Raw genomic sequence first — 19,112 nt, 5'->3', positions numbered from 1 at the left:
TTTTATACGAATTTAACATAAAATTACTGAATTAGAGTTGAGTTTGACCCGTTTAATTTAATGGGTTGGGTTAAGAGCATTTGTAATGAGCTCCTCAAATAAGTTTTTTCCTCAAATTCTGCTGAGTTTCCTCAAAATCACCTCCACAGCAAGCTCCTCAGTGCTACAGTAAATTTGGTGATTGCCAAATCTGCTCGTCTGGTCTGGAGAGCCAAGCTTCGTTCGTCTCTTCATATTTTCTATTTCTTTATTCATTCTTCCCGTGTTCTTGATCTCCTGAACGCATCTCTTCCTTCTCCTTTTCCTCTTTATTTCCAGTTCTTCCTCCTCCTTTTCTTATTCTTCTTTCCTCTTCTTTTGTTCTTCTCACCGAGTCCAGATACACAGAGAGAGTAGAGAGACCGAGAGTGAAAGATGAGATCGAGAGAGAGATCGAGAGACTGAGGAGATCGGGAGAGAGGGAGAGTCAGAGATCGGGAGAGGGAGTCGCAGATGGAGTCGGACCCGGAACCTAGGGGACCCGATCCTCTATAGGCGGTGGCTAGAACCAAAATTCAGCGAGGCATGGAGAGGTCTGGCGAGCCGTGAAACCAAAGGAGGCCGATCCTCCATGGGTCACCAGAGGCGCGATTTTCCGACGGTTCTAGTGGCAATTCTGGCGAACCCGTGACCCGTTGACCCGAGACCCAGCAACTTTCAATGGCAAATTTCCTGTGAGCCAACAGCTGAACCTGATTCAGTTTAATTTGTCAGTTTATTATTGCTGTGGGTTACTCTTGATTGGATTATTGTGGGTTGATGTTGATGGATTTTTGGGTTGTTTGGATGTTGTTGGCTGAATGAGTGTTTGGATTATTGTTGATTTTTAGTTGATAAATTGTGTTCTTGTTCGGCCATGTACTATGATTTGGTTTGTTGATGATTCTTGGCTGAATTGTTGTTAGAAGCCCTCCATTTTTCTGTTGAAACGTTTTTCTATGTCTTGGGTTGTCCTCTGTTTTGGTGTTGGTTGTGTACCCGGTTGTGTTTCCTATTTTAGTAGTATCCCTGTTTCGGTTGTTTTGGAATTGAGTGGATTCAATTGATGGTGTGTATTGTTATGGGTAATTGCCATGGATGCGGTTCAAGGATTGGTGGCTTCCATTATCATTTATTCACAAGCTAGATGGGAGTTGGAGTTGTATGAGCATGAGATTTCTAATAAATTTTGGTTTCATGTGACAGTTAAAAGTAGTTGAAAGTGGTTGTTTTAAAACTAATAAAAAATAATATTTATTTGAAGTAGAGAATATTTAGGGAGTTTGATATTTGATGCCTTTAAAAAGTGGATCTCCAAAATAACAAAAGAGTATTTTTCCCCCAAAATTTGAGGAAACTTTGAGGAGCTCATTACAAATGCTCTAAGGTTGATTTATAGTCTTATGTTCCGTTTGACCAAAAAATGCTTAATAAATTTCGGTAAATGATTTACGCTTTTTAAAAGTGTAAATCATTTTTCCAAAACGGCATACGCATTCGACTCTCTTTTAAACGACGCATTTGACCTTCACGTTTAAGCAGTCAACCATCACCGGAATTAGGCCGGTGCTAGAATTTGACAATGTCCGGTCACTGTCGTCGGATTCCGGCCACTTTCGCCAGAATCCGGTTAGCCCATATTCCGGCGACCAGAACAGTCGGATCCCGGTGAGCCCAGATTTCAAAGACTAGAACAGTTAGATCCCGGCCTATTTGCCGGGATCTGGCCAACCCAGATTCAGACGAAACTGTTCGGATTCCAGCCTTTATTCCGGATTCCGAAAAAAAAGTAGCATGAATCATGTGAAAGTGGTTGGAATCTTGCTAATCAGTGACGGAATCTCATCACTAGTGATTTTATATTATTTTACATTAATATTAATATGTTGTGAATAAAAATTGATTTTTATAAGTTAATATGATTGAATGATAATATAAAAAATATTTGTGTTTTTTCGTACGTGCCAAACAACGGAAAATGCTTTCGGCGACAAATATTTTCCTGAAAAATGACTTATCTAAAACCATTTTATGACGAAAATCATTTTACGTTGAAACAAACAGAGCATTATACTGATCATGTTGCGACACAACTTGAACCCGACATGTGATATTTAGGGTTGACAATATTTGATATGACTTGCGAATTTAACACAAACCCAACATGAAATTAACACGTTAAGGTTGATGGATTTAACTTATTTAATTAAATAGATCAATTTATAATTAATTTTTATAATCTAATACTCATATTTTGACAGACGACCTAAACTCAACGCAAACAAAAATTGTCACCCTAGACTATGTGTACATGCATGTATGTACCTCATAAGCTTCTGTGGAAAGGTGGACTATGCTAGTGTTTTCACAGTTTCACTACTATATGTATAGCAAAATCATGATACATGAAAAGAACAAAACATAATTGAAGTATAAGATAAAGTCCGTACTCCTCCAGTACTTGAAAAGTTGAAAGAGTTACGCAGGTAGGTGATAGTTGAGAGCAATACATCCATTGGCTAGTTGGGCAGCCACCCACTTAGGATAGGCTTCAACACTCTTGTGGAAGATAGGTATGGTTTGGTTAGGTGAAAAGGACAAGTGGTCCTTACTTAAGAATCTACTTTCTAGACAAGCAATCAATGAATCAAAAGGGCAAAACTAAACATGCACACGCACACAAGTTAAACATTTTAAGATGCAAACAAAGGATTGCATAGCACTTTTGATCTATAACAAAAGGATACTTACCAAACCTGACCATTAACCATGTTAAATACTTTAGTTTAAATAATAAAATAACCCCATCAAAATTCTTCCCCTCATTGATTTTTATTTTTATTTTTTATTTTTAACCTTTGCGATAAAGGAAGGAGTTGAAGAGATTTAGGAAAGAATGGGGGGCTAAACTTTTGATTTTAAAAAGAAGTGTATATATATATATATATTCCAGATTTTGAAGGCCAGATTTTTGGGTTTTAGAAAAAAACTATATATATATATATATATATATATATATATATTTATATTTATTTATTTATTTTTCCACAGACCCTCCCTTACCGGCGACGTTATAGAAGTTGTTACTATGCACAAGTGGGCCATGAAATTAAAATCTGGATAAAGCTAGCCGAGCTTTGATACCACTTGATAGTTTGACGTAGTCGAAGCGATTGATTTAAAAAAAAAAACGAAAAGAAGAAGAAGAAGGTCGAGGTTACGTATGAGATATACGAGCAAACGATGAGAACAAGAGTCTCACTTGTTATTTTAGTTATTATCTATCTATTGGAGTTGATGGTTAAGGAGTGAATGAGGGATACGGTTTATACAAAGTGTTGGAATAGTATTAGAAGTCCGTAGGAGATTAGGAGATGCCGTAAGTAGGTATCTCTAAGAGTTGTCTTTCAATTATGTTTCTTTTTGGTCTTGTAAGTCTATATACTTATTGCTTGAAAATGAAAGTGTGAAAGTATTATATTAGCAAACTCAGGTTTGTTCTTGGGAGGCTCATGGTAGCTCGAATCACCTTAAAATCTATCAGTTTTTATTGGTTCTCTATCCCATGTTCCATAGGTAGTAACACTCGACGACTTCAATTCTATGAAGTTAGGAAGCTAACAAATGCTTAGACTCTTAGAAAGCAAAGAAAATCAGAAAATTGATTTATCAATTCAGTCGATCATTCTCATAAAGCCGATTTTTCCATTACATTTAGCGTTTTTTTTTTTTTTTTTTTTTTTTTTTTTTATCATGAGAAATGCTACTTTGTATTCTCTTGTTATTCTCTCATCATTCTTCACTAATGTGACATTGTCAATTCATCATTGAAAAAAAATTAAGATTGATCTAAAGATGGATTAATAATGCCAAGTTAGCAGAGAAGAATATGGTTCCCAAAGGGTCGTTCAATCGGTTAAGAGCCACGCCTCATAAAGCGGAAGTAAAAAAAAAAAAAAAAGAATATGAGAAGGAGAAGAAAATATCAAGTAGCATATCTCTTTTATAATAGTAGCTACAAAGCTTCAAAATGAAAGAAACTAACGGCTAGAATTGATCCAAATAATGCTATTTCTCAACTATAGAGGCTAGGGTCTAACTAATGTTAGCGCCTAAAGATGTATAGGAAAATCTCCTAAAGTTGAAAAACTAAGAAAAATAAGGAAAACCAATGCTAACAAATAAACCCAAAATCATTAACTCTAATTCGAGGAGTAAACAAATCATTCAAAAATTGGAATGAAATTTAAATGAAGAGTCTGAATGAAAATTGAGTTGGGATTCTTGTATATTGGAGAATCATTTCCTTTTATACCTCTATTGTTAAAGACTAAATGAAAATTTACTCAAGTGGCACTGTCTAGACTGTCATGATCGCATTCCCGTTCGAACGTGGGTGTGCTAAGGCGATTTGACCAAGATCTTGAATGGAGAGTTCGCATCCGTATTCGAACAAGGGTGCGATCGGTCAATTCAATTAGGACTCCCAAATGCACAGTTCACACTCCCATTCAAACAAGGGTATAATTGGGTCATTTTGACTTTTCCTGAGGAAGGGGGAGTAGCCATCCTACATATTACATAAGAGATGGAGGAGCTAGAGTACATGTGATCTTCCAAAGCACAAAAATGTAAAAACAACCAGAGGCGGCAGGGAGATCAAGGGGCAGGCTGGGGAGGTGAGGAGGAGGGGCCTCCTCTTCACACTCATGAGGAGAGGAAGAGGCTCCCACTTGAGGACAAGAAAACTCTCAATAAAAGGAAGAAACCTAGATAGAGAAGCAGATTATCCCAAAAGGATTTTATTCCAATTGAACTACTAAGACCGTTTGTAAGATGAGAAATGATATAAATACATTTTTTACACATTTCATTTTCAAATTCACCGTTAAATTTATGTAGCTCACATTGAGTTCTACAAATTCAATAGCGAATTTTAAACTTAATTGTATGAAAATGCGTAAAGAATGTATACGTATAATTTTTCTTGCAAGATAGCTAGACCAGTAATACATTTATGTTTTGTTAGAGAGTTTTTGAAAGGATGGCACCTAATTAAAGTTTTCAATAAATTCTTAACTTTTTTATGACTGGTCCCTTCCCACTTTTTCTGAGTGGAAACTGAAAAAGAATGATCCATTATTAATGTATTCTATCTCTCAAAGTCACGTATTCTGCACCACGAGGGATTACATCGATTTGCATTTTCAATTTACAAATCTCTTTCCTTCCCAAAAGTTACAACTTCATATATAAAAGTGATGTGCGTTTTTTTTAAATATGTGAGAAGCATATGCTATTAAAACAATATGTGCTTGTCATATGTCAATCTTAAATATAATTTGACAAGCGTTACATTGTCAATTACAGGTATTATGCCTAACCGTGTAAATATGGAGTAGCACTGAAGCATTACTACGGTGGTTGCTCCTCCCATCAATGGGGTAAGACTATAAATAACCTTTCATTGGATGGGTAACATGGGTTAAAGTATCAATTACTTATTTATTAGCAATTTGAGTGACTGTTAGATTTTTTTCCCTGTTGAGAGAAATTAAGGGCATATTTGGGTGTTGTTTTATATTTTATTATATTTGAAAAAATTGATTGGGTCGATTTTTCAAGGTAAAATTGTACTTGGGTTTTACCCGACTCGTTTTTAACCCAACTCAAAAATAATAAAAAAATGAAATTTAAAAAATAAAAATAAAAAACCAAGGGTGGCTGAGCCACCCCTTAGCGATTTTTGAGGGTGGCTGAGCCACCTCCGTCTAATTCGAGGGTGGCCGAGCCGTTGCTGGGGTGGTTGGCCACCCCAATTTTGTTTTTTGTTTTTTTTAAAAAAAATCAGTTTTTTAGATTTATAACAATAATAATAATAATAATAATAATAATAATAATAATAATAAAGTTATATATAAATTAAATCAATTATTTTTTTTCTTAATTATATTAAATTAAATTCACTCTCAAACATCTTTTTCCAATTTTATTTCAGATTCTCTAAACCATTCAAACATAATTTTCTAGAATAAATTTTTTTATATTCACACTTTTAAATATAGTAAAATATAAGAAAAAAAAAAATCAAACACCCAAACAAGTTCTATACTATTTAAAAGATCACATGAAACAATCAACTAGAGTACAAATAAGCTGCTAATATTTTAATTCTGCTGTGTATTTTAATTTTCTAACAGGTGTGAGAATGCTAATAGAAAATTGGACAGGAACATGATAAAAACAAAAAAAAAAAGAAGATGTCAGATCAGAGACAGAGACAGACAGACAGAGAGAGAGAGAGAGAGAGAGAGAGAGAGAGAAACTTGTCTGGGATATTTAAATGGGCATTCTTAGCTGTTGTGTCTTAAAGCATGTTTGGCAGTTTCTTAATTACTGCTAAGACAGCCAGAGGATAACCTACGTAATTACACATTCTCACCAAACAATTTCCATGAAGGAGACACTTGTGTGTATATCTCGCACCAAAGCATAAGCAATGACTAAATCCCTGACCATGTAATAATGCCTAATTAGATGAAGGAACTACAACTCTACGAGACTTTTGATTCCAACATTTATTCTAAGATTTTCCTCTTGGTAATACCATCCAAGTTTGAATCATAAATCCAAAAATATTTTATCATAAAAAATATCAAATTGACAAAGTTTTTTCTCTAATTAAGCTAGATTGGACGAATTTTTTTCAATTCAATTTATTAAATTCTGTTTAAAATGCATTTTTAATTCTCACATATATTTGAAATATAGCATTCATATTATTTTCACATGCATTTTTTTTTTAAAACTAAGTGTGTTGGTGTACTGCATAATAAGTCCTTAAGAAGTAAGCCTTTTCAGTTTGTTAACCGGCTCAAACAGTCTCATTCACAGTAAAGCCCTATATAGGTTAGTAGCCCGACCTGATCAAAAATAACGGGCGCACAGGAAAATAAAACAAGGCTGTATCTAGTATATCGTAGCCCTTATCTATTAGGGTGTGTCTAACGGAGTGGAGGCTACGTAATCAAGTCCATTAGGCCATGAAACTCTCTCCTAACAAATAATGAGAAAACACTATAAGGAAGAGGAAGCTAAATCACTGAAAAGTACATATGTTCATTTTCTAACCAAACACACTTTTTTTTTTTTTCCCACTCTCTTTGAGCTCTTTTGGTTTTCCAAGAGATTTCTCTCGTACGAGTCGGCGGGACACTTTGTGATTTACCTTTCTTGTCTTTACATATATTCTAGCTTGATCAATGATTTGACGTGCAATCAACTAATAATTATGGGACCCAACATCCCTTTTTTTAGCCACTTGTTACTTCTTTGCTGCTACAGACATTGTATATAGGTATGAGCTACTACACTAGAAATTTATCAGTCTGCAAGAGTCTACACCAACCAACATTTGGGTTCAACAACCTATCAACGTTGGACTAGAGACTGCTCTGTCAACTACCATTCTTCTTCCACTTTCTATCTCTCACCGCCCATTCTTCTCCATCCACAGGAACCATTTTCTGTGCTCTTCTATTAATACTACTTAAGAACTGCCCTTAATTTCAACACACGCTTCCTCCACTGGATTTAGTAGCTCTTTGAGTTTGTCTTTCGTTTTCAATTACTATGGCTGACTTGGGTCACTCCTCAGATAATTCTTCTATGGATTCTAGAGGTACCCCCTTTGAAATTAGTGGCTCTTTTTGAAGTTATTTCACATCTTCCAACTTTTGTGTGAACTGTTTTCTGATGACAACCTCTGTGGATTCAGTAGGTAGACATGTCAAATTATGACACACCTGGATTAATTATTCTAGCTCCTCCTGTTTATACACTTGTGTAATAATACCTCTGTTGATTTTAGAGATGCCCATGTGTCAAAACTCAGTAATTTTTCTGTAAAAATGCCTTTGCCTTAATTCTCTTCCTACCAACCTAACCCAGATTACTACTATTTCAAAGATTTTAATGACTTTTCTTCTCTCTTTGTTGCAGAGGATAATAGTAGTCAAGATTCCAAGCTTGAATTCTCTGAAGATGAGGAAACCCTTATCACTAGGATGTATAACCTTGTCGGTGAGAGGTGGGCTTGTTTAGTTGTTTCCCTATCTTCTTGTTTGTAAATTTTTTTGAAGTTTCATTGAGCTTATGAGCATAAGGTGCTGATCCTTAGGTGGTCTCTAATTGCTGGGAGAATTCCTGGAAGAACAGCAGAGGAAATTCGGAAGTACTGGACCTCAAGATACTCGACAAGTGAATGAAAAAGGCCATAACATGGATTGTCTTTCTCCATCAGAGCAGCAAAATTTTGGGGGGGGGGTTGTAGAAAAAGTTTGGTTGTTTGAAAAATATGCCAGTTTTCTTTTCCTATTATGGGTTTTAACTCAATCGAATGGGGCATGTTACTGAAGCAAGCTTAAGCTAGTAACTGTACAATGTGTTCTTCTTATTGGTATGACCAAGAATGTGTGGAATTTCAAATCATATTTTCTATTATGTGAATGTTCTTCTTGCTTCCTGGAACACTTCTTTGGTAGGATATGGTGTTAAAAAATGCTTATAAACCCTAAACACTTGAATAATGGGTGAAATATACATTATTTTATAAGATAATAAAAATATATATTATTCTTCTCACCACAATTATACTATGGTTAGGTGACATGAACTAATAATCTAAAGAGGGAGAACCCACCTCACGTACTCTTTGCCTAAAAAGGAGGGCAGGGTAAAGAATAATAGCAGGATGGCCAATGGTCCAATATCCCCCAATTGCAGGATTCTTGTCCTCAAAATCTATTTATTTATTTTTCTTAAAGTCGAATTTTAAAATTTTTAAGATAGCTTGAATTTAATTCTATCTTATGTACACTGCACATTCTCTGGATGTTTTTTTTGGGTTTGGGTTAGTACAGAGTAATGTCCCATGTCAGTATCCCGAGGATCCAAGTTATTTTATAACTCAAGAAAAATTATACAAATCATTATCTTGTCCATATACAACGAGATTTGCAAATTTTTCATTAATATTTTGAATTCATTAAATTTGTAGCACTTATATGTATGAGTTCTACAAATTTAATAATTAATTTGCAAAAGGTATGAACATCGAATAGTGGACAGGAAAAGGATGTGTAATAGCCCTTGTAACCGAAAAGTACTCGGCCGTCGGCCATGTTTATGTGTTAACTAGTATCCATTTATGTACATCAAATCTCAAAACTGCTACCTAGTACCAAGACGGAAGACCAACTGAATGAGGTCGGCCAAAGGGATGCGGGGCTACTGGTGTGGCAAGCATTCAATAGACCATATTTAAGGAGCCTCTCATAAAAGGGGCACCACCACCCTCCAAAATCAGGTACACACCTTCTCTCCCTAAACTCTCTCCATTAGGGTCTGAAATACCCGACTGACTTAACTATCAAAGGCTCCCTAATCCCTTAGGAATCGATAATTTTTTGTTGACATTTTGCCTTCTCTTGCAGGATCCCCATCGCCAATTCAATAATCTGAAATATTGCATCAACAACTAGCACTGCCAATGGGAACAATTGCAGGAAAATCCATGTCTGTCCATTGTAGATCTACATTCATCTTCAACGGATCTGTGTTCACCCAGATGGCGGATTTGCATCCGCTCATGACAGAGGGCATGTACCTGATTTTGGGGGATGGTGGCCCCTTTTAAGCTTATAGCAGTCTGATCATTTTCATGTAATGGGGCTGTTTGAATGGGCCATTGGTGATTATTTATGTCCACACCATAATATAAAGTTACCATCCAAGTTACTATTTTTTCGTTTGTTAAATGCAGCCTAAAAAATAGTAGCATTTGCAATATATCTCCCAAATTATAAGATTTTGCAATCAACGCTCAAATTCAAGATTAATTTTTAATGTTCAACCCAACATTAAAACCAATATCACCTACAACTATTTTATAACTTGTTGATATGTGTCAGCACGTAATTGGAGTCGTGCCAATCATAAATTTTTAATTACGTGTTGACATGTGTCAACAAGTTATAAGAGAATTAAAAACAGTGGTACATCTAGCCTTTTTTATCAGCATTAATAGATATAAATTAAAGGGATAAGGAGGGCATTGCAAATAAATATACATAAATCTAATTTATTAATTTTGACACTTATTTAGATGTTTGGGTGAACATTATAAATTAATCTCATGATTTTGTATTAATTGTAAAAGTTTTAGGGAGAATTTCATTTATAACCCCTGAACTTTTATCCATTTTGAAAGAAGATACCTAAGCTTTAAAACGTCTCAATTTAAGGTATTCATTTTCCAGAAAGTTTCAATTTCATTCATTTGTTAGTTAGAATTTTCTGTTAAATCCTATCAAAATTTTCAAATTACTTTTGTGTTTGTTTTTTTTTTAAAAAAAAAATTATAAAAATTTTCAAATATTCAGGCATTTGTATTTTTACAAATTTTGTTAAATTCTAACCAAGACCTAAATCCTATCAATTTTTTTGATGAGAATTTAGACAAGATTTAACAGAAAATTCTAATGAATGACTGAGATTGAAACTTTTTGAAAAGTTGATATCCTAAATTAAAATGTTTTAAAGTTTAGGTACCTTATTTCAAAAAAGATAAAAATTTAGAGATTATAAATGAAATTCTCCCAAAATTTTATAATTTAATAAGAACGTTGCTAATAATAACTATAAATAACTATTTTTCAAAGAAATAATATTCTCTCTTTTCTCTTCTAGAGCCCCTCCCCTGTGAGCATGGTTTTCACTGGGAGGGGGTGGTTTTCACGCCTCCCCCTCTCGGTGCTGATTTCCCTCTGGCTCCTCGTGAGTCAGGGTGTTTTTTTGTTCCCCCTAAGTTGGTCCAGTGGGGTTAGTTTTCTCCCAACCTCTAGGGTTGTGGAGCTTTTGTTTCCTCCCGGCTAGATCCGGTGGAGGCTGACCATCCCTTAGCTTTTTTGGGCTATGGTGGCTTTGTTTATCAGTTTTTCTTTGTTTTTTCTTTCGTTTTGGCAGGATTGTTAATCTCAAGATGTCTTTTTTGGGGAAGTGGCCGAACCAAAGTGTCATCGACCGGTTTTTTCACTGTTTTTCTTTTGATTTTGGAAGCCAGATCTGCACGTCTCCGCCGATTTTTGATCGACACGCGCCCCCCAATTGCGTTCCCCGGCGTTTTCCGCCCCTGCCACCACAAGCACCGGTCGTATCGGTCGTTGGTGATCAGCGCGTGGTGTATACGCGCCTGGGAGCTCTCTGCTCCTTGGTGCGCGTGTGGTCACGCTCCACCTTTTTTCGGGCCGTGCTCGGTGGCATCGGGTTCTCCGGCGTCGGATCTTCGTCTAGGTGGGTCCGGTGACGGAGTGTGTAGGACACGCGCCGCCATCCGGCGGTTTTCAGCCTCCTCTCCCACTGCCGGCAACTTGTTTTTGGGTTTTTTGCTTTTTGTGTTTGTGCTTTTTATGTTGTTTGTTTCCGGTCTCAGCCTGCTTGTGTTTGGATCAAATTTTATGGGAATATTTGTTAGCAAATTACTAGATCAGCCCTCTTTATTTAAAGAATGAGCGTTATTGTAAGAGCATTCCTAGTAGTCTCACCAAATTTTACTCACCAAAATAATTAAAAATCACTTTTTTCTATTCTAGTGAGCCACTTTATTAAAATTCCCCTAGCAGCCTCACTATTTTAACTAGTCAATATTTACTATTCCATTTAAATAATAATTTTTTCATATTTATTTATTTTTTCTCTATATAATCTTTTTACAAAAAATCATTCATATCAATAAAATAAGGACATTATCATGTAAGAGATGGGAGATAGGAGAAGAAAATGAGAGAAAAAAGGAAAAAAATGTGCTAATCATGTGAAAGAGAAATGTGAAACAAAATTTGGTGAGTGAGTTGTTGAGTGAAAATGCTTAATCTAATTTGGTTAGTAATTTCAGTCATCAAATTTTTTTGGTTAAAATGGTGAGGTTGCCGTGAGTGGTTTTTCAGAATTTTCATCAAATTGGCTCACCAAAATAGCTAAAAAACTATTTTGATGAGGCTACTAGGAATGCTCTAAGAGAGGCTTAAATGTCCTTCTTGTAAAATTTGTATTTCTGCTTAGGCAACTATTTTACTAAGCCAGATCCCTCTGGCTTAGAGAGTTGGGTGGTCCTATCCCTTACTTTCAAGTTGTAAGTCTATGGGTTGTTTGCAGTATTAATGTAGCACATGCTATTTTGTTAAAAAAAAAAAAAAAAAAAAAAAAAAAAAAAAAACTATTTTTCTTTTTGACAAATGATTAACGCTTGATATGATTAGATGATGGGAAAGATTATCTAAACTTTTGTCCTTATGGGAAAAAAGTATCGTCGCAAGAAATGGTTGATTTTGAAGGTCTTGTGTTAACAAGTATTTTCTTTGCTAAAGCCTTAAATAATAAGATAAAAATTTACACCTTTACATGCTGTAGAACTGAAATTGCAAACATTTTTAATTATTAAAACGTAAGTATTTGAATTTTTTTCTTGAATGTATTTATATATATTTGAGCTTAAAAATTAGGTTTAATCGCTATCAAAATAAATAAAAAAAGTCATTTTCAGGCAATCCAAACCTCGTAAAGAAAAGAAAGTAATCAACTTAATTAATACTAATACCCATTTAACCCACAACCCATCTATTTCTATAAACTATGAAGAACTGAAAAATAAAATAAAATGGAATTAACACATGAAACATGCCTAAGTTCATGACATGTCTCTTTTTAATATATTTCTATCTTTTCTTAATAATAAATCTTTATTCTGTCCCTGATGACGAAGACGAATGACACTATAAACAAATTTTAGTGACAAGGCACATAAAAAATAATATAATATGCCATAATTTTTTCTTTTTTCTAGGTGAATATATAGGGAAGGATCCTTCCACTTAATTCCGCTCTGAATGGAAGGAGTGAATGATCCTAAAAATAAAAATGAAGCTGGCTCTCCAACAACATACAAAAGACAAACTATAACAATGTGAAAATAATTATAAAAGGTAAGAAATTGGTCAAACAAGTAACCCGGTTTTTTCAATAGGCCGCACGAGGTGGTTAGAGAAGCAAAATGAGCACGTATTAAAGCGAACCTATCTGAATCCTCAATTGAGACAGGCAACGTACAACTATAAGAGAGTATGCTACAAACTTTGATTAATGTCTCATTTTTGCCACAAACTTTGAATGTCTTATTTTTGCCACACTTTCCAGTATATGATGCAGGGTTTATATTCACATGTGAAGGTGTAGTTGATATGGAATGAATACAATTATTCCGGAAGGTTAATGAATTCCTGATTTTATGATTTATGTTCTGTTTGTTTCGGCGTAAAATAGTTTCTGAAAAATAATTTTAACATTTTCGTTTGATGTGTTGGCGCTTGCTGTGTTGGTTTGATTTCCATGTGTGAGGCGCAAGTCTTGCTGCTCTGATATTTGCTTTCCATGTGTGAGTCGCACGTCTTCCTTTTCTGAGTGGTGAGATTTGTTTTCTTTTGCCATGTGTGAGACGCAAGTCTTGCTGCTCTGATATTTGCTTTCCGTGTGTGAGTCGCACGTCTTCCTTTTTCTGGGTGGTGAGATTCGTTTTCTTTTGTATTGATTATTGGTTAACGTGAGTGTCAACGTGAGAGGATCCAATTAAAGTTTATTGGGCTTTATTCTTTCATAAAAAGGGAAAATGATAGACAGGGACAGTTGTTGTCCATCTTTTATTATTAAAATAATACATTTTAATAGTAAAAGATGAAAAAATCAGACAGGATAAGTGAAAAAAAATATTAAATGTATAATTTTAATAATAAAAGATGGACAGGGGACGGACAACCGTCTCTCGTCTATCATTTCCCCTGAATTTCACGGCCTAGAGAAAGAGCTGCGAGACCTACTTGTCACAGGCAGGTAGGCTGCCCAAACCCAACTTCATCCTCTACAATTTCTTACAAATTACGGAATTTAGCCATTTTTAAACATCAAAATACTTGGAAAATCCCACTTATTAAAAATGTGTCATGCTACAATTGAAAATTGAGTATATTTTCATCAAGTTCTTGTTTTTTATGTTGTAAAAAAACTTTTAGTAAAAAACTTTTTTTTTTCTTTTGTTTTATGAAAAAGAAACGTTTCTGTAAAAGTAAAAAAGAACCATTTTGGAAGGAAAATTATTTCGGTTGTCTCGATAATATGCCACATTTTTAATAGGTGACATTTTTCAAGCATTTCAATGTGTAGAAACGGCCTAAATTCATTAATTTGAAAATCTACAATTTTTTTTCTTTGAAATCGAAAAAAAATCCTGATCTTTTCCAACTTGGCCTAACAATTTTAGAACCCTAACAGATTGAACCCAATTGGTGTTGTGAAGAATCTAGGATGAGGTTTTAAGTTTTAGGTTTAGATATGGTTAAGGGTAATAAACTATCTTAAGCCAAAATTATGTATACAGTTTCCTCTCTCAAAGCGTCTTTTGCTTATTTTTCTTTGATAAGAAGTGCATCGCAAGGAACCAAGGACCATGCATGAGAGTTGAGAGCCCTAACCTAAGCCCAATACTTTCCCTTCAAACTCTTGCCCAAAGTTCTATTGGTTCGAACCACAGCCCTACTTGACTCTGGTCAAGTCTCCAGCGAACCTAACTCACTTTGGCCCTCTAGCAATGTCGCATTAAAAGATAGGGAAATTCTCACAATAAGTACATGTATTTTTAATTTAGAAAAAAAAAAATATAAAATTAGTCTACATGGTTGCACCTATTTATAATTAATGTCATGTAGTATAAAATTTGGCTGACATCTCCTTGTTATAAACAAAAATACATAAAAAGGTTCTTGCACCTAATTTTAGTCCAAATTTTTTAGGCTTGAAGATGAAATGCAAAAATACATTTGGTTTAGAGAATCGGATAGAAATGTTTTTGAAGGAATTTGATTAGACATATTACATAAAATCTAAAATGCATAAACGATTGTGAATGCTTTAAAGAGAATATCTATACACTTAAGCCAAAATAATAATAATAATAATAATAATAATAAAATGATAAAAAAATAAAAGATAAATCACTTATCTTTCCTTTTTCATTTTTATCCAAAAAAGTCAAAATATTAACTAACAACTTTCTTCACAAAGCATCAACGTAAAAAAAAAAAAAAAAAAGTAAAATTAGTCTATGTTTTTGGCCTAAATTTCAAATCGCTGCACATCATATAAAAGTAAATTCAGAGGTCCTTGGAGTATGTCGAAAAAACAATATAATCAGAATCTGTCAAATGTTTTAACAGAATTTGACTTCAGGAACTAAACTATTTTTTTTTTTTTTGCATACCTAAGGGACTTCTGAATTTACTTTGATGCGACATGAAACAATTTGTAATTTAGGTCAACTACAAGGACTGATTTTGTATTTTTTTTCCTAAAAAAATTTAAAACTCCCTTTATTTTTATGTCACATAAATAAATAAATAAAAAAAAAAACCCTCTTAAAAGGAGTTATCAAATGCCACAAAATGGTACCAATCTCCAACGAAATATGAGGATTGTGATTTGTAAAAGTTCAGAATTTGACTTCAAGGATGAAATTATATTTTTTTTGTATACTTAAGGGACTTCTGAATTCACTTTGATACGACATAAAATGATTTGTAATTTAGACCAATTATAAAGATTGATTTTGTATTTTTTTTCCTAAAAAAATTTAAAACTCCTTTTATTTTGACGTCACGTAAAAATAAATTTAAAAAAAAAAAAAAAAAAAATCATAAAGGAGTTATCAAACACCACAAAAGGTTACCAATCTCCAACGAAATGTGAGGATTGTGATTTGTGAAGGTTCTATTTTCCTCGAAATGCTAAAAACGTAACCCTTACCAGGATCGCCACCACTACTTTGGGACCGCTAAATGCCTTGTCCCAATCCTCAACCAGAAGCCCATAAATTGTGAATGCCACAGCTCCCAAGAAAGAAACTCCATGAAACATCGTCATCTATATATCCCTTTTATCATTGCCATGGCCTTAAATTATTTGTTTAAATTTAAGACAATTTGAACAAATGATTATAAGAGATCACTTGTAAGACCCACCTAACCGGATAAATGGTCAGACAATTCAATTTTTATTTGATCATGTGAGTTTCACAAGTAATATCTCACAATTATCTGCGATTTTTTTTAAATTCAAACAAATAATTTAAGAAAATTCTGATTCGATGCTGCGACGACCGCCATCATCCTTTTGTTTTTCTAGAAACTCAGCTACAGTCCATGACCACCTCATCTCTAATTCATCCTCCCCCATCTCCATGACATGTGATCCCAATCCTTCTATGCATACTTTTACGCTCCAACCAATCCAGACTGCATTTGAATGCCACTTTCTTAGACTTTTAATTTGTCTATTTGTATAATTTTTTATTTGCTTCTCTTGTTACAATAAAGCATGAGGCAATAAAATGGCATTTCTTGTGTCATGTAATTATATCACTATATGAAACATGAGCTTGGTTTTAAGAGTCTTCGTATTGGAGGGAGATTCTCTTATTGTGGTACAGGCCATTAACTGTATAGGTGAGTGAGAATTGGAGCAAGTATGAGAATATTATTACTAATATTCAAGCAGTTCTTACTGGATTTAATATTTGAAAAACCTATCATACAAAACAGATAAATTCAGCTGCACATATTCTGGCACAAATAAAATCTCACAATAATTACTTTTAGGAGTCCTTGTATTAATTAACCAAAGGAGGATGCCATATCCTCCGTTGGTTTTATATATATAAATGGCGTCCCGGTCCTCCCTAATTTCGTCCTTAATCTATAGTTTTAGATGGCTTAGATATGTTTATGTCTTTTAATATCCTTTTTCAAATTTTTAGGCCCAATTTAATCTATTCAATTTTTTCTTTAAATGATTGCATCTCACCCATAATAAGACAAAGTTTTCTTTTAAATTAAATTGGAAAGAATTATTTTAATTTGGTCTATTAAAGTGCATGACATATATATATATATATATATAAAATGGGAAAAAGAAAATTTGAGGATAGAATTGCCATGTAGTTTTGAGATGAGATAGGCTTATCCTTCACCTCCTCGGGAATCCCAATTCCAAATTCTCTGCGGTCTATAATATATCGTCACCGCCATACCAAACACCCACAAAAAGGGTGTGCCCTTTACATTCATGCCCCTCAACTTACCCAATATTGTACAATAATTCCAAGAAAATGTATATATTTGAATTCAAGAGAAGCTCTTTTTCTATTTCAAAAGATAACCATGGAACTTCTTCCATTATCCATTTTACCTCCAAATTTGGCACATATTAATATTACTATTTTTATTTACTTTACATGTGTCATGTTCTTCTTGTAGCCACTTAGAGAGAAAGGTCTGTATATCTTCCAACTAGAGAAAAGAAAAAGGAACTGGTAAAAAATAATTTTCAATTTTTTTTTTTTCTTGGGTGAACCTATTCAAAAGAGGTTAACAACCCTGTTTGCAACCCTCAGGTGAAGCTATCATTTGAAACGTCTATCTAATTAATGGTAACTACACTTTGCTTAATTAATGTGGTTAAAAGTGAAACCTTACTATCTCCTTTGAAAGATAGAAACAACTAATTGAGTTCAATTCGGAAAAAGATAGGTTGTCTACTATGAATAATATATCATTCATATGATTAAGAATAAACGGTACATGAAAAATGTGACAGAGATCTCCTACACTTAAATAAGCTAAAACTGGGTATAAATAACGAAATTTGCGAAAAGCTAAACTCGATTTGTGACGGTAGAAACTCGCTCGATTATTAAGTGACATACACCTAACTCACTCCACGAAACTCGATTAAGATTCACGAGCCTAATTCGTATAAAGCTTGATCCGACTTACTCGCCCAACTTGATTAAGGCTCACGAACCTAGCTCAGTTTATATATGTGTGTATAAATATATACTAACTTAGTATTGTTTAACATATTAAGTTATTAATAGTCAAATATAACAATATAAAATAGTTGTTATATATTTATATAAATATATTAAATAGTTAATATATAAGTATATAACTTTTTATATAAACAAGATATATGAGACATCACATGCACATTGTTAACTATAGTTATATACTATACTTAGACTATTGTATAATACGCTTTATATAGTTTCCTATTATATATTTATACTATGGATAAATCTACTAGTAGTAATTACTCAAAGTCACACAAATTATAGTCTATTGTTATAACTTTTATATATATATATATAAAACTAAAACTCTATATATAAAATAACTTATGGTCACCTATAGAATTTTAGTTATGTACTATATATATATATATATAAAGCTTTGCTCACAACACCTCTCTTGTTGGCTTTAGCTAAAATGAGACTTGAGTAAAATTATTGTTACAAATTTGACATGCTGCTCTTGTCAGCTCAAGTTGACTGATCAAAAGAATTTAGTTAAAGTAATTTTTTACAAATTTGGTTTCGAACTCGGCTTAGATCAAACATTCAAAAATTTAATAGCCTAGCTTGACCCTAATTTGAGCCAAGGATGTCAAGTACTTGGTTCGGCTCGAATGACATTAATCTCAACGAGCTTGAGAGCTCAAGTTTGGCTAAGCCTCTAATGAGTCGAACTTGGACACACATTTCATAGCTCAGCTCAAATATGTATCTTTATAAACAAGCTAGTCTTGAAATCTTAAAGTTCGACTCGATTACAACCCTACATAACACACTAAATTATGTTGTAACTAGTTTTACTTGTGCAATCAAGATGGTGGGTATAATACCAAAGACAAAAAAAAAAAAAAAAAAAACCAAAAAAACCAAAAAAACCAAAAAAAACCAAAAAAAGGGTGGGTATAGTGCAAAATAGTAAACATGAATAATGTAAGACATAAAAAGACACAGATTTATGTGGAGACATTGGTTAATAGTATGTTTGGGATTGCATTAAGAAGCTTAAAAAATACTTTTAGTACATAAAAAGCCGTATATCAAACAAAAAGTTGGTCCGTTTGGTAAAAAACTCAAAAAGTATTTC

At 33.7% G+C, this 19,112-nt stretch overlaps 1 protein-coding gene across 1 annotated transcript; it reads left to right on the top strand.

Annotated features, from left to right (window-relative positions):
* Positions 1-7,417: 7,417 nt before the first annotated feature.
* On the top strand, positions 7,418-8,508 carry LOC133861249 (transcription factor CPC-like). The gene is made up of 3 exons (XM_062296988.1): positions 7,418-7,699; positions 8,020-8,107; positions 8,198-8,508. Exons 1-3 carry the CDS (start codon positions 7,651-7,653, stop codon positions 8,283-8,285), a joined length of 225 nt encoding a protein of 74 aa, XP_062152972.1. The 5' UTR covers positions 7,418-7,650; the 3' UTR covers positions 8,286-8,508.
* The last annotated feature ends 10,604 nt before the right edge of the window (positions 8,509-19,112 follow it).

This window comes from Alnus glutinosa, chromosome 2, assembly GCF_958979055.1.
Source record: "Alnus glutinosa chromosome 2, dhAlnGlut1.1, whole genome shotgun sequence".
Taxonomy (NCBI): Eukaryota; Viridiplantae; Streptophyta; class Magnoliopsida; order Fagales; family Betulaceae; genus Alnus; species Alnus glutinosa.
Note: the sequence above shows the minus strand (reverse complement) of the source record. Positions and strands in the feature narration are given on the sequence as shown.